The sequence below is a fragment of the Fulmarus glacialis genome, unplaced genomic scaffold, assembly GCF_000690835.1.
Source record: "Fulmarus glacialis isolate BGI_N327 unplaced genomic scaffold, ASM69083v1 scaffold10817, whole genome shotgun sequence".
Classification (NCBI taxonomy): Eukaryota; Metazoa; Chordata; class Aves; order Procellariiformes; family Procellariidae; genus Fulmarus; species Fulmarus glacialis.
The window spans coordinates 946-17,975 of NW_009223811.1; the positions used below are offsets into that span (position 1 = coordinate 946).

Here is a 17,030-nt window from a genome sequence, read left to right on the forward strand (position 1 = left end):
TCCAGATCAGCAGGGAATATGAAAGTAAACAATCTGGTTTACCAGATCTGTGCTTTGCTGAAATGATTTCTAAATGTCTCCAAAACCACAGACTCTGAAAACTTTCTGGATTTTTTTTCACACAAACCTTAAATGTTCTTAAAAGAATGTGAGCATGAGAGGAAATCTGTTCCCTTGGCTCGTGCAGCCCATTCTTAGTGTTGCTCTTATCCATCCAGTAATTTCTTCAGTTTCTTTCACTGGATACTTCACACTCTCTTCTCACATTTTTGTATGTAATACCACAAAGCTCTGCCCAGATCTCCTACTCCTTTCCCTCTATGCAATTTCCTTTGCTGATGACACCCAAACGTATGTCAGAGTTTGTCACTTCTCTGTACTCAATTTAAGTTAACAGATGTGACACTTCTTATGCCAACTCAATTATCTGCCCCTTTTAACACTACCATCCTGACACCCCCCCCCCCCGCCCCAGAGCATAACCCGCAAGTCACTTTAGAGTCCACTCTCCTCTCTGTAGAAAATTTACAGCTTCTCCCTTCTCAACATTCCCAAGATCCAATTATTTTCCTCTGCATACAAATTTGAAAATTTATTCAGCTCTTAATTTTCCATCTTTCCTTAAAAGTTGCAGTCTTCATTTCAGTCTCCCAAGCTCACCAAAGCCTGAACCACTATAACCTTTCTGATGAAGATATCCATAGCCTTATCTCTGCACTTGTCCCTTCACAAATCAAATTCAGAACTTACTATCCTACCAGTAAATGATTTATACTTTCTATAACCATAGGAACTTTGCCAATACTGTAACTCCCTGTATGTCTGCCACAATTAAATCTGACTTCTATTTCATACTACCTGGAGGCATAGAATGCACGACCCACTGCAACGTCACACTTCAAATTCCTCTAGGTAATAAAAAAAGCAATGCCAATAGACAGAAATCGTTGATTTTAATGTTTTATACGTGTTTTTCAGACAACTCAATTTACATGTTCATCTGCATGCTAGATGTACCATTATAGTCAGTGCTAACAGCTTCACTTGTGTGAATTCAATAATTCTGATCTAGCCAATGCAGTCAGTGAAGCCCCTGGAGGGATTCAGCTGACCCACCGATAGACATCTATTTTAGGGTAAGCTGAGCTGCTCTGCAGCCTCTGTACAGCAACTGCACCAGGGAGATCTCCACTGAGCACAACCGCCCCTTAGACAACTGAGGTCACATGCAGGTTCCCGAATTTGGATGACTAAGCCGAGTCCAGCCGTTGTCTGTGATGAGGACTGGTTTTATTCATACAAAAGAATGTATACTGATCATATTATGATGAAATTGGGAGTACCCCTGACTTTGTGTTGCACATTTATTCAACCAGAAACTCTGTTTTTTAAGAATCCTTGTTACTGAAACACCTGCTAAATTAGGACTGGAAGAATTTAAAATGTAATTGCACAACTCCAACACAAAATGTATTTCACTTTTGATGGTTTTAAAAAACAACCTGAATTTTTCTGAAAAGAGACTTAACAAAAACATTACGTGAAAAGTAACCTGGATTTCAGACACTTTCTCTTTACACTTAGGATGAGATACATACCTTAAGTCCTACATTAATACACCTCCCTAAATAATTAATACAGAAATACTTGAAATACTGAATTTGAAAAATAAAACAATCCCATAATTGGGACAGCTCATTAATTTCATCCAACATGAAGGCTGTGGCAAGGAGAAAGCAGCTGAAATGATTTAAAGACAGCAGTATAGACAAGCTGAATACTCTTTTATTAGCTCGCAGTGAAGCCAAACTACAAATACCCTCTCTGTAAAGAATATTCAAAAGCTTGAAACTCAATTTGGACCTACACTTTCTTGTAAAACATCTAAGTTTATTGAAACAGGAATTCCACACATTTTCTGCTTGTTTATTACATTACATGTGTTGTTCAGTGGTTATTACCTGGGATTCACTAATCACACTTTGGTATCTAGATGTAATTTAGTGATCTTGACTCAATTTTATAGTAAGTGGATAGAAAAAGGCACCTCTGGAGCAAAATCCACTCTACTCTAAATCAGGTACCTAAAATAGAGGCAGATCAATCAAGACTGAAAGTTCCTATTTCTCTTCACTAGCTATAAAAGGAGCCTTAAGTATCTAGCTCAAATACAGACATCTAAAACAATATCATGATTCCCATCTAAAATGGCTTGTGTTCATCATCCTATATCCTTCTCCTTCACCTAAAAAGAGGAATCACCAGCGCTCCCTATGACTTACTATGAAATCAGCTTGACTCACTACGAAACCAGCTTATGATGACTGAGAAAACAGATGTCCTTTTTGTTTATATTTTGAGCCCCATTTCCTCTTAAGAGTGTGGTCAGTAAGGCTGAAAGCCAGTTGCACACAATTTCTATTACAGAAATACATTCACATGAGTAAAGTTTTTCTCTGGCCACCCAGGCATGCAGCAGATGGGACAAAGAAGCAACCTACAATGGAAACTGAATAAAAAGGTTCCTGCCCCCACGGAAAACCTCTGGGGGTTGCGGAGGAGGAAAAAAGTTTTCAAGTCCAATCTTCACAGGACAGGCTCTTGCATTACTGAGTTTATGTATTTGACCACTCAGTATTTCTTTCAATCATCTGTTTGGAGAGGGGGCCTTTCTGTGCATTTTAAGAACCACCCTTGAATTATTTAATATAGATGCTTTTCTTTTTGAAAATAATGCTCTTTTTACATCTTCCTATAATGAAGTCATAAATCTGGGCTGTGTCAAGATCTCAAATGTTGATCTAAGCTAAATGTCACAGGGTTTTTACAAGGCATGGACCACTCCAGTGTCTTAGAGCTCCATGTCCAAAGCAAGAACTAGTAAGTAACTATAAACAAACACACACCCCCCAAAACACACACCACAAAAAAGTTATAGCTAAGCCTTTGAGGCTTTTGCAAAGATGTTTACAGCATCTCTGATATGCCTCACTGTTTGCAGGCCTTCTCCACTGCTTTGGTGAGGCGCAGAGATACCACTTGACAGGTGCTGTGACAGCACACTTTGCTGATTCCTCATTTTAGGCGAAAGAGAAAGATGCTAAAAGCTGAAGATACTACTGCATGACAAGAAATAAAAATGGCAGTTATAAAACAAAACAGACCAGAAAAACACAAGAGCCAGCCTGTTCTGCAGCTGGAGGTGTAGAAATCTGATTGTGTGAGGCAAAGTGCACAATGCAGTCCTGGAGCATCCAGCAACAAACTAACTCTGACTTCTATAGGTTGTGAGGCACTTCAAAGCAGTGCTGACAGAGGACAGAACCTGTACAAGTCAAATGAATTTGCAGCTACCATCAATGTTATCTAACTTAACTATGTAAAATCTTAAACTTTTGTAGTGAAGAATGGCCAAATACACTTAAATTGTTCTTGCTCAGGTAATTGTACCAAACACTTAAAAGTGATGGTGAACTTCAAGCTAACACGTTGTGCATTTATGACACATGTACTGAGACTCAGAATAACCACTCCCCAGATAAGTCAGAAGTCATGCACGCTAAAAGGATCAGAGGCTCCAAGCTTTGGAGTGCTTTTGCTTCAAGCACGTTGGGACCTTCAGAGATGATTAAGTGGTAATCTTTTAAATTTCCTAATTTTGGATTCTGAATTTTAGATTTTATCATTATATGCCACAAGTAAAAAATTACTTCAGAAAGACAAATTAATGCTTCCTGTTGCATCAGAGTAACCATTCAGACAACTCATGACCTTTTAAGACAGCATGTGGTTACTTCATTATATATGAAATTATCCTGCAAAATCTACGATACTTCTTGTGCATACACTTGTAACAACGAATACAGAGAAAATGCTCCAAATCAAAAATGCTAGAGGAATTTCTTGCATTCTAAGAATCCCATGCCAGTATTTTAATTCAACTGAACAACGTAAAACTATATAAAACTCAATTCTAAGCAGCTTATCATAAACATAGCAGGACTTTGATAGTTAATCTGGTACCTAATAACACCAATATTTTAACTTTCAGTGATTCTCTTAATCCACTGATAACATACATACCTGGCATGCCTGTAGCAAGACCCTGACCAAAAGCCAAAGCTGGATTTGCTGCTGCAGCTGCTGCAAGTGACTCTGCCTGCTGCCCTTGCTGACCCTGACTGGGAGTCAGTGGGCGCTGAGTTGCTCCAGCACGCAGAACCTGGAAAAGACCAATACAACACCCTTTCCTTAAAAGATAAGAAAGCAAGCCCATTATATGCTAAAAAAGGTCTAAAAAAGATCTAGAACAGTTGCTTTGCATATTTGATGCCACTTAGCTCTGAATTTCATTTTGGCAATACTCTACCTTATTGGTTTCAAGAATATATACATACAAGTAATAAAAAGCATTAACTATTTTGCTGACAAACGTGACAATAAAATATCTGCCCTGCTCTGGACAGCAGAACTTATAATATGTTCCATCAATGGTAATGAGTATAAAGTAAGGAAAAAAAATCTCTAAGAGCGATACATTTATGATCTGCATTATTTATTAACTGAACACCTGTCCTTCCCTGATAATTGCATTTGTTTACATTATTTTCAGGCAATTGAATGATGTAAGTCTGAATACTTCAGAGCTTGTAGTAACTCGTCTAAATAATGACCACTACACTGCTAACAGTGCTGTAAAAAATGCACCCACTAAGTTTTAAGAATTCACATAACACTCCATCACCATGCAACACAGGCTTATTTTATTATGTTCTGACAGCATATCTCTGGGAATCTGACTGAAAAGCAATCTAAATTCTTGCAACTACTCTATTCCTCTTGGTTAAAATAATCTTTTCCAGGTCCAAAATAAGACGGAAATACAATTTACAATATACCCCCACAAAATATCTTACATGTGATTTGCATAAATTGGATATTAATTTTATAAAGAAAGCAAAAAAACGCTGGAAATTCAGTGTTTCAGTGATACATTCAGTTATCAATGCAGTTCACTTATAACCACGATCAGTAGGAGGAAAGAGCCACCTGAATATTAAAACAGTGATGAAGCTACTCTGGAACTTCATGATAACTCAAAGTCACTTCTTATGTTAAATTTATAAGAATGGCATTGAAATTAACCGTATTGCTAGCAAAAAAAAAAAAAAAAAATTACATTCATTCAAGTGTAAGATCATTATAAGATTTATGTTTTTCCTTTGTGAAAAAAGGTCATTTGTCTGAAAGATCATACAATGGTTTTAAAAATGCATCTAGAGTAACAATAGAAAATTAGCATTTTTTAAAAGTTACTTAAAGAAATAGAAATTTCAACAAGTTCTTACAAAAATTGCTTACTCTTGATTTATCAAAGCAAAAATAACATATGCACATGGTGATGTTGTAATTGTAATACAGTTATTCTGTCACAGAAAAAAATGCAGGGCAATCCTTCTTCCCCATGAAGCAACAGAACTACTTATAACACCTTTATTTCCCTACTTTTTAAAGGGACAAAGAAAAATTAATAAAATAATTAAATAAATTTTAAAAAATAAATTAAATAAAGCTAATTAATAAAAACAGAGATCATTTTTTTCCCAAGCTTAAAAGAAAAAATATCGTCCTAAAATTACTAAAACATCTCTTTTTTCATCCCCTTATTTTAGCTCTCTAGATTAGTTTTTAACCTTACATTCATTTTTTAATAACTGTCCAGGCAGCATTATCTAGACAAACATAACAGCACAGTAACCTAGATTAAAGGAACTATTTTTAATATTTTTTATTTTAAAAATTGGGACTGCAAAATAAGCCAAATATTTAGTATGCAGTAAATGAATTTTTAAAGACAATGATAATCAGTAATGTAAGGAAATAGAGAGTTTTTAATAGTCATTTATTATTTGATACAACACAACATCTGAATTATGTAAAATTTTCTAGAAGCTGATCCTTATATACTGAAAATGTTAAGGTAAGGCTTTAAATGCACATCTCCTTTTTATGAAGAACATACCGGTTGCTGTCCCTGTTGTGCCTGTGAAGCTGCTTGCTGATTTGCTGTGGTATTTGCTGCTGCAGCTTGCTGCTGAAATAAATTGGCTGGATACACCCCCCATGGAACACCATAATACTGAGGCGGAACCACAGCAGGACCTAAAACCGGAGAACATGATTATTCCATCTATTGCAGCTAGTTACAATAATTGTTTATATTGTTTGTAGCATCTCGCATTGATCTATCTTCTAAATGTCAAAACAGAAATCAGTATTAAAAAGAAATTAATTCCCGTATTAGTCAAAATGATACATGAACACAAATGAGTTAATTTAAAGGATTCACATCAAACCATACGTTCTCTATGAAAAAATAAATACCTTGTGAGACACAGGTGACAAAAAACAAAGTAATCAAAGCTTGTATACCAAAGAACTCTCAAAATCAGTTTCCATGGTTGGAAAAAAGATCATTTCAGAAATTCACAGAATTAACCAAATTCATCCTCCTGATAGTGATATACTGAGACTGATAATCTATTATTCCTCCTTTGCTTATAAACACAACTATTGCCTTTGCCTCCCCTGTCTACTACATCGCACTCTTCAGAGTGGGCACAGTTACCTCTACAGTCTATTGATAAAGAACCTGTAGAAGAATGAGCTCTCTATCATTGTATTGCACAGATAATGCATTATGTATACATATATTTCAGTTCTTTCTACTGCCTTTCCTGTGAAACCACCAACTGGAGATACAGGTTCTTTTTTCAAAATGTTATGCTCAGGTCTAAGCACTAGCTGGGGCTTAAATACTCATTAGTGTTGTTTCACAGCAATATCTGTTAACTTTTTAAGAGATTTTCCTGGGCTTGGGGTTTATCTGTTGTCTGGGCCTTTTAGGATGCTGGAGATCATCTTTATTCTCATGTCCACTGGAAATGGGCATGAGAAAACCTGGAATTAGAAAATTATGCACCAAGTAAAAACATACAAGGAAAGGCTAGCTGTCTCATCTTTTGAAAATAATACATACTACTAATGTCAGATGAAACCATATTAAGGATAAACACTTCTAGAACAGAAGAAACCTAATTGTGGCATATAAAAGTCCAGTGGAAAGAAATACTCAGAATCCATATATAACAGAAACTGAATCCCTTTACATTTTAGTGAAAATTTTCAAAACTGCAGTATTCATTTTCCTACAAGTCCCTCCTTCCTAGAAATGTATTTACAGAGAATAAACAGGATGGATTTCAGCTTCTTTCCAATTTCATTCAGTAAAATTACCAAGACAGACACTAGAAAGTGTTCAGTTACCTGCTAGGGTAGCTGCTGCAGCTAATCCAGCTGCAGTGTATGGGTCAGTACCTGGAGGAGCAGCACTGATAATGTATGGGTTTGGCACAAAAGCAGCTGGAGCCAAGCCTGCTGAGAATACGCCTGCTACAGTAATAAACAGAGTTTAATTATAGCTAACATACTTAGCAAGCATCATCATATTCAAACTAATCAAATCACAAAGTATATCTTAAAATCAGAACTGCTTGTACTTTGGAAGTTTCTAAGAGCAGGTACAGAATTACAGAAATCAACACTTCTACCTCTTCTCACCAGTTCTTTCTTACTAATCCCAAGGCCTAACAGCTTTGTTTCGCTGGATCTACAGACTCCAAGGAAATTTATCTCATATGTATCTACCCACCTTTGTATAGAAGGGATTATTCAAAGTGGAATTTACCTTGCCCAACTTTAACTATGTAAAAGTTACGCTAGTCTTACAACTAAATCTGTATCAGACAATCATATATCATACTTTAACTATGTAAAAGTTACACTAGTCTTACAACTAAATCTGTATCAGACAATCATCTAAGTGAATCAGCCAGATAGAATGAATCACCTGCTAAAGATACAAATCTCTTCCCACTGACAATAGGAAAAAAAAAAAATCTAACCAGATAGTTTAAATGAGATATCTGGCTTTTAAACAGCCAGTTATGAGATGCTAATCTTACTTTCAAGAATCTAAATTTGATACAAGAATTGTAATGCAAGGAGACAACTGAAGAAACTCATAGAGCCATCAAACAAAGCACCCCTACCCAGAGTTTCTCCCGTCAGTCAGGTTCATGTACTTTCTCCAACACCAAAGCATCAACCAGTCCAGCAAGCACAGCACAAACTATGCTTCTCCTTCCAAATAGGAGGCTTCTTGCTAAGTTTCTATTAACATGCATATCAGAAGATGCTGCATTTCAAAGGGCCAAGATACAGCTGACTGCTCAGTCAGCACTTTATACAAAGCAGAGGCCTCTCTGCAGTTTAAGAGAGACAGGCAGAAGACACGACTTGTGGACTCACACAAACATCTCAATCTGCCATGCTCCCAGCTCTAAGACTGTATTAGTCAGCTACATAACATGAAAGAGCTGCCACTTTTAAACCCCAGCTATAGGCTGCTGATCCCTGTCTGAACAGACCTCACAATCCAGCTAAACAAGCCGGTGGGAAAACTTAACTGTCACCATATTGCAGGAGAACATGGACACATCCCTTTGGAGATGCTGCTTCCTATTTCTGCCTGCCCTTCTCATCCTGAGAACTCTTTTTCCCTCGCAGAGGAAGCAGATAGGTGCACACACCTCAACAGCCTAGTGGTCGAGAGTGGGAAAGGCAGGAATCTTTAAATCTGCCCTACAGTGTCAGAATTTGAGGAGTTCCTTCCCTAAATAAGGAATTGCTTCCATGTGCATTCCACCCTCCCTCATCCCAAACACGTAGCTTCCCCACAGTGGCAGATAAAACTGCTGTCACTGAAATATAGCCTCCTTGTTGAGTTGCCAGCACACTAAGAACTTTATGCATTTAATTAATTCAGTGAATTACTTCAAAAGGACAGAAAAAAATGCTTACTAAAGAATTAATTCCATCACAAAGAAAGATACCCGCAAGAATAAAGAGCTATCTGTTTAAAACATGCCATTAACAAGGAAGAATAAATTAATCAACACAGAAGTTTGATTTCAAAATCCTATATACAATGGTTTTTAACTGGATTATCAAATACTAAACCGCAACAGAATAACAGAATTACGTATTTTTGTTATTTTAGTAGATAAAGTTAGTGTTTCTATCACTACTTATAGCAGAACAGCTTTTTTACTTTTTCTCTCACTTGCTGCGCTACACAAACAAAAATAATTTTTATTTCTTTGTATACAACAGTTCAAAGTAGGCAAAAATTTACGCAACGGAGAACTTTCTCTAAGGACAGGACAGTCTTACGCAGTCATTCTGAGCAGTTTTCAGGACAACCACTAAAATGGGCCAACTGATCAGTATCTATCTGAATTAGAATACTGTGGGTAAAACTGAAAGGATTATACCAATGCAACACACCCACTTTTGCCAGGGATGCCTGCTGTACTCCACAAAAACCTCACCTATGTGTGGCTGCTGAGCTGCAGCCAGTGCGTACTGCTGCTGCTGGGCTGCTGTTAACTGTTGAACAGTCAGAGCATTAGTCCTCTGGAAAAGCTATTGGAAAAGAAAAAAGATGCATTTCAGTTTTCAAAAGTCAGGGCTATAATATACTGGGATTTACTTACAAAAAAAGATTTTAAACCGAGCTTCTACGCTAGTAAGTTACTAAACTAGAAAATTATGCAGCTATATTCTTCTAGATTAAATGTACATTTATTTGCCTTTGACTAAGTCACAGACAAAACAAAATTACATGCATTATAGGCTTAAATGATTATCAAAGAGGATAATGCACAACTTAAAGGACCAATTTGGCACGTTTTCAAGTCCTGTACTAACCTGCTGCTGAGAATTGTAGTCAAAAAGTCCTACAGTAGCTCCTGAAGAGTCCATTTGTACCTGATTGCCAGGATAGTCAAACTGCAGAGAATCAAGACCAACTTGTTCCATGGCATCTAGATTCTGATTTTCTGGATTTGAAAATTCTTCTACCAGAGGCTTGTGGGCTGTAGGATTGGGAAGTGGACCTAATCCTTCTGTGGTGCTGGGATTAGGGCCCAAGCGTTCAGCTACTTCTGTTGGGGAGGCTTGTCGACTTCCAGGGGTACGACTGTTTAGAATAAATTCAAGATAGACTCTTCAGTCTTAAATAAAGCTGTCCATGGACAGACTACAGCATTTCTATTTTAAAAGGATCTCTGAACTAAGAAACTTTACAAAGGGGAGTGACAGACTGATTTTAACAATTTTAACCAGCATGCATTGATGGCTTAAGATAAAGGACACATTTCATTTCAAAGCATAATTTTATTATTTTTTTAAACTTTAAGACTATACAGCTCTTCAAATCAGTGTGAGAAAAACAAACTAATCTTTGAGGCTGTTTGAGTGAAATGGAGTGAACTCTAGTCACCTGTAACTTTTGGGATGGCTCTTTATTGCATTTTGGAAGTGACAGGAATTATCAGAAAATGTACTGAAGAGAAATTAAAAAAAAAAAAAAAAAAGGAAATGGCCAAGTGCATCTCATGCCAAAGGAGAGAAAGAAACAATAAAACTTCAATAGCTTTTCAACAGGAAAAGACAAACATACAATATAGCAAGTATCTTTGACATCTCAAAAGCAAAAAATAAATTTTTTACCTTAAGTGAAATGGACTAATAACTGCCTCATTTACATTTGACTAAAACACTTCATTTCCTACACAACTCACTTAATAGACTACACTACACCAGATGATTGGTTGGGGGAAAAAAAGTGTTCCTAATATAATCCCATTGATTCCATCTCAGTTGCCCCAAGAATAAATATAGCCTGTTGTTCCAGAAGAAAATCTTTAGGATGGAGCAAAACATAGGTGTGACTTCTGTTGACAGTAAGACACAGATACGGAGCTGGAAATCGTTTACTATGCCAAACCCCTGCAAGTTCAGTTTCCAAATATAAAGGGCTAGTGGCAATTAAGATGTAGATAGCTACATTTACACATCTTTAGGTGCACTAGTGTTTAAATTCCCATCAGAGGGGATGAAAATCTAGTCAATACCATTGACAAAGCCTAGACAGCAACCCAACTGACTGGTCACTGGGTATTTACTTTAGGGTAAAAGCTGAATTGTTCTCTCATCTCCACCAGCTGTATTGGCTACACCACTGACTACAGAGGAATCTCTGTGCACCTATAAACACCTACAGGCAAACACCTGGCAACATTCACATCCTAAACAGATTCCCAACCCTATGTTTGGTTAGACATAGAGTACCTTAATTCAAAGTGGTACCTCAGCTTCTGTGTCAGGCCACGTTAGCTAGAAAGCAGTCTTTTAGTGAGTTTATTCAACCATACTGTATGATCTACTACTTTGGACAAAACACTTCAAAGATAAAGCAATTACACTAGTTTTTTTTTAATGTAACAACCAACCTCATGACGATCATCTATAACATACTGGCTACCATCTAAGTATCCTAGCTAGCAACCACGTTCTTGCTCTATGTACAAAACTTGAGTTTGAAGCCATTTAATATTCCTTATTCTTCCCAAGTGACATACAGTATCAACAAAGTGAAGAACAAAAGGAAAAAAGGCAGTTATTTCAGTACATATTTTAGTTTAAAAAAGCTGTAAGTACAATAAAAATACAAGGAGGAGGACAGGACAAAGTTTCTTTGTAAATACTTATGTTTACCTAATATAGGTTGCTCCTTATATTGGTGCTGTTCTGTTGCTATAGTTAAAGTTGTGTCAATACTTCAATTATAAACCTCTGTTTGGAGGGCTTTATACCACCACTTTATATGGCCCATTTAAATTAGGTGGCCTTTTTTTTTTGAGAGAGGTTTACTGGCTTTGGATGCTTTTTTGCACTTGTGTATCTTTTAATAATTTCTCTCTTTAAATAATACAAAAGGTACTTTGCAAGCAACTATTTCAAAATTGAAATAGATACTGGTAAAGAAAAGCAGGACAAAATTCATTCTGCATTTTCTACATATAATATTGAAGGTAACTGTTTATTGTGTGTATTGCAGCATGCATCCGAAAGGAGCTAATTTGAGCTCTCTAATATGCCTGGTGTTATATTATTTTCAATAATACATCTTGAAAAATAGACTTGAAGAATCCCTCCTTAGCCTCAGGTAAATGCATTTTTTTAAAGGGTAGAAATACTTACGTATGGGATTCAAACATGCATTTTAATATACTTGTTCAGTTATGCACTAATGAAACCACAGCTATTTGGTCATGTTCATCACATTAATACAAATTTATAAGCAGCACTCTAGTTTTCTGATCTTGTTAATTTTTCTGTAGACAGTTACAAACGCATCACAGTCATTTAAAAACAAAGACTATTCCTTTAAAAATACCCAATTTAAAATGCAATTTAGTATTAGGAAAAAACAGGCTGGCTTGTGCTGTCATTGAGGAGTTCACAGTTCAAAAGCTCGAGCTCGGTCCAATTTTTTTTACCCCCAAGAAAACAACCGAACCACACCACCATTCCATACTGTGAATAGGTGACATTTAACTATGTGAATAGGGAAATACATTGTTTCTCGTTAGTCAAATAAATGGTTTCTATAAAGACTTTTGTGAGGAAATAATTGTGTTAGGCTGTGGTATCCACTAGCAAAATTAGAAGGAAAACTAAAATTCTGTAGGACTTACTCTCTACAACAACAATCAGATGCAAAAGTTAGAGAGTATTAAAAAGAAGCAGAGAGAGGAAGGAATTTAGTTTGAAATTAAAAGGGTTAAAGTTTTCATCTCTCTAATTCACCACATTTTGAAGGTACCCATTTACTTTGAATAATTACTACATTAAGATGGATTTGTCTCATGAGAAGTGACACACACATTAACGACATCCTAAGAAACATGTGGCACAGTGGGAAAGGGAGGACATGAGGTAGGAAGAATCAGTCTGCAGCTGGGTAATGTTTAAAGCTGACACACAAACCAGAACTGTAATAATGCCCTTAAGAGACATGCTCGTCTTCTTGAGAAACAGTTAAAAGCTTACTTAAAATCTTTGCAATCGGCATCCATTCCATTTGGCAAACCTCTGCCATTTATTTTAGTAACATCCTCATCATCTCCTTGTTTAAGATCTCTGTTTTTGTCCTCCTCAAATGGAGAAGCCTTGCCTTTCTGATCTCCTTTCTCAGGTCCATCTGTTTCAGCATCTCTAGTGCCCTGAGGAAAAAGAATCTGTTTGATTCTGAATATTGAACAGAACACAATAGGAGCACCACAAGGTGACCTAATTCTACACTACAGTGCACGTAAACAATACAAACAGTTTGTTTTCAATGAAATTGCATTTGGTAGGTAACTTGGTCATCAAGTTTCAACCACATGCAATTAATAACTGCCAAAATGTGAAAAGGAATGCCAAGATTTATAATGGAAGACCTAACTCAACCTTAACTATAGCGGTGCTGTTAAAGCAGTAACACTTCGAATTAGATAAAGTTTATTTTATGCAGTTTTAAACATCTAGTACATTTATATTTTAAATATCTAGTACAAAACAAACCCATATGGAAACATAGAATACGAAGATCTAGAATAAAGCCCATCACACATTTTAAATTAAGCTATTTGCAATCTTTTTCCTACCTTTATTTAAAGGTGTTAGGAAACTACCTTTTTTAAGACAGCTATTTAGTCAAGATTCCCAAACCACTTCCCTCTTCTGCCCCCTCCGACCAAGGAAGACAGACAGATAGCAACTACACACTTCCTTCTACAGAGAAGAGTTAAAAAAGGAAAACAGACAAATAGAGTGGAAAATATAACAAAAGACAGTAAGACCATAGTAGGTAACTAGGCAAGCTTAACACACTGCGTTACTTACAAAAGCTCCTTTCCTAAACCGGGAGTCCAATTTATCAGCTGGAGAGGAACTTAACACATATTCTACCATGCTCACTCCAAGGCCACCACTTTCTGATCGTGGAGACAATACAGCATTTACTTCACTGTTTCCATGAAAACCCTGTCCAGGCTTTCTCTGTACCATAATAGGTTGGGACATAGAATGGTCTGTTAAAAACAAATAAGTAAATAAAACTATTGTATTACTTGTAATGTTTTTGCATTTCATTACAGAGGCAATATTAAACAAGACCAAAATTAAATTAAATAAAAAACTCCAAATCCCAGTTTCAAAAAGTGTTATTGGCGCACAACCACCAGTGCAGTATACATTTTCACAGTTAAAATTAAAGGAAAATAAAATTTAATACACAATTAAAATTTATAATATTAATTTACTTCGAAATAACTTCTAGTAAACATGACTGATTTTTCAATACATATACATCAATCACTTACGAGGAGTTCCCCATGCAGTCTCTCTCCACTCATCACCAAGGAATATCCCTTTTTGTCCATCTTTTGCTGAATCATCAGGTTCCCAAAACTTTTTGGCAGGTAAAAGCTGTTCCAAAAGAGAAAATGGTTTTACTTAAAATATGCTTATAAATGGGCAAAAATTAGCAATATTATTAAGAGGATATGCAAGTAATTAATTTTAGATACCAAAGTCAGCTTTACATAAGGAAGTACATATTGCCAAGGAATAATTATAAACACTTATAAGTTATGTTTTGTTACTGAAGCTGATGCTGCATAAAGAAACTGCTCAAATGACCCAAACAAGACTGAGATTCTTATGAGGGAGAGATACAGAATATAGAAGCAGCTGTGAAAAAAGCTAATCAAATTAATCCCTGCATTAAACCAAGTCAATACTCTCAGCAACTTTAACTAACACTGCCTTGCTCAAAAACTTGGCCTTTAACTAATATTATCATGCTAACCAGAAACAGCAGCAGTTCATTGTAAAGTTCTGTTCACTTAGAAATGCATCACGTTCCAAATTTTAGAAAGCGACTAACACACACGGTGGCAAGTCAGCTCCTTCAGACCATAGGGATCTGCTGGTTACAAATCTGTGACATTCAAATTTGAAGTTCCACATGCCAACGATTTCATTTAGCTGTACGATTTTTTTTCATTACTACTTCTAAAGCAGAAAGTTTCAAGCTAGATCAGTATCACTTGTTGTACTGTCTGAGGACAGAAGACTTAGTGCGACATGACAGAAGCACCACACAAAAAAAACCCCTCAAATATCAGCATTCTTTTTACTTTTATTACTTTTACTTTATTCCTTTAACTTTTCCCATCGGTAGCAGTACAACTGCCAAATGCTGCATATCACATTTTCTCTTGAATACATAATCAAAAAACTGTATTCTCAGACTATATATTACATACTCTACAATGAAAACAACTTGCAAAAAAAAAAATAGGGAAGAGCTCTAAAGACAGCATTGTAATCCATCAAACTTTGCAAAATATAATGTTCAATTTAAAATTTTAAATTTTCTGAATTTAGAAAAAAACATGTAATCTGATAAAGCTTTGTTTGCAATAAACAAGTATATTCTGGAGCTTTTCAGCTCCAGCAGCAGTAAGTTCTTCTGTTACTTAAGTCTAAAAAACCCTTCTGAATTTCACAGCTGCTTAGTATGAGCCTTGATGAAAATACTAACAAGAGTGTTTTTTTTAGGTATTTCTTAATGCAGCATTGAAAAAGCTCGTGAAAACAGCTTAAAGAAGAGGGTAAGATTGCCATTAACAGGCCACAACATTAATACTAAAACAGAGGTGACAAGAGCTCCTGTGAAATAACTTAAGGATTGCTGATTGCTGTTTTTCTGTGCTGCCCAAAGGTCTTACCAGAAACAAAGTATTTTGACTAGCTAACCTACTGAAAGCCCTGGGTTCCTTAGATAAATGCATTAGCACAGAAGGACTCGGGGTGGAGGATGATAAACTGCCAAAGCTCAACAAAACTATAGGAGTGTATTATGCTTGCAAGACTGTGAATACTGTTATGGCCTGCCCTGACAGAGATGCCCACTTTCGCAATGCATGGGAGAATCATTACCAGGTGTCAACCAAACATACTTTGGATATTAAGTTTACCCTGAATTTAAGGGACAGAGAAATAGATTAATGGAATCTTACAACTACGGTTCAATTAAAAGCAAAAGATTGTAAATTTCAGATCAGCTTATGCAATCTACTCATCCTTTTTTAACTTTATATTGTAACAAGCTTCCAATACTACTTATTTTTCATTTTGTAGAATAGTGGTAGAACAGAAAGCAAACATTTCATGGTATCTATGAAACCTTGGTTTTGAGAAAGAGAATCACGTTTTATTTTAAATGCAGTCTGAGACAAGTTCAAATATGTGCCCAGCTGAGATGAGAGCTATGAGAAATACAAAAGTGAAGGTGTCACAACCTAACACAACCTTGTCAGAATGAAACACATCAAGTAATATCTTGGGTGTCAAACAACAATGAGCATCACCTTAAAGTATGCTTACCCTGAAATTAGTGAATTCCACTAGCAGACAGGTGTTCAGAGAACACAATGTTAAGAACAATATGCAAATTTAGAGCAGAAGACACTGCAATACCGGTTTTGATTTCAAAACTCATTTGCAGGATTTCTATCAGAGGAAAAAAACTGTCCACTGGTAGAAAGCAGCAATAATCCTCACTGCAAAAGTACAGGTCATTTTGGGGGGATTTTGTTGTTGTTAGTAGTGGGGTTTTTTGTTGTTGTTTAGGATTTTTCTTTACGTTTGCTTTGGGTTTTCTTTTTGTTTGGTTGGTTTTTTGTTTTCTGAGGTTTTTTTTGTTGTTTGTTTTGTTTTGTTTTTTTTTAAAACTACATACCCTCAAATTTCAAACAGATATATTCAACTGCTTGCGGTCCTCATGTACTCTGGTACACAAAGAGTATAGAATATCTTTAACACAAACCATTATGCATCATCTATAGCTCAAGAGGCTAAATTTAAACTGTATCCTATTGAAGATCAAACAGATTTACAGAAAAATTTTTTGTTAATTTCTCCACAACAAAGTAGTCCTTCAAATATTTAAATAAATGGAATTTTTAAAAGTTTACCATTTTGCATCTCCCAGAGGGCCAGTGATTTAT

General features: G+C 36.0%; 1 protein-coding gene across 1 annotated transcript in view; it reads right to left on the bottom strand.

The window, feature by feature from the left end:
* Positions 1-4,023: 4,023 nt before the first annotated feature.
* Positions 4,024-17,030, bottom strand: part of LOC104079774 (pumilio homolog 2-like) — a gene marked incomplete at its 3' end in the record, with an annotated part of 33,589 nt that continues 20,582 nt past the window's right edge. The window contains 8 exon segments of the mRNA XM_009581925.1: positions 4,024-4,222; positions 6,023-6,162; positions 7,327-7,452; positions 9,453-9,546; positions 9,832-10,102; positions 13,021-13,193; positions 13,858-14,045; positions 14,337-14,442. Of these exon segments, the coding sequence (XP_009580220.1) occupies positions 4,024-4,222; positions 6,023-6,162; positions 7,327-7,452; positions 9,453-9,546; positions 9,832-10,102; positions 13,021-13,193; positions 13,858-14,045; positions 14,337-14,442 (1,297 nt within the window).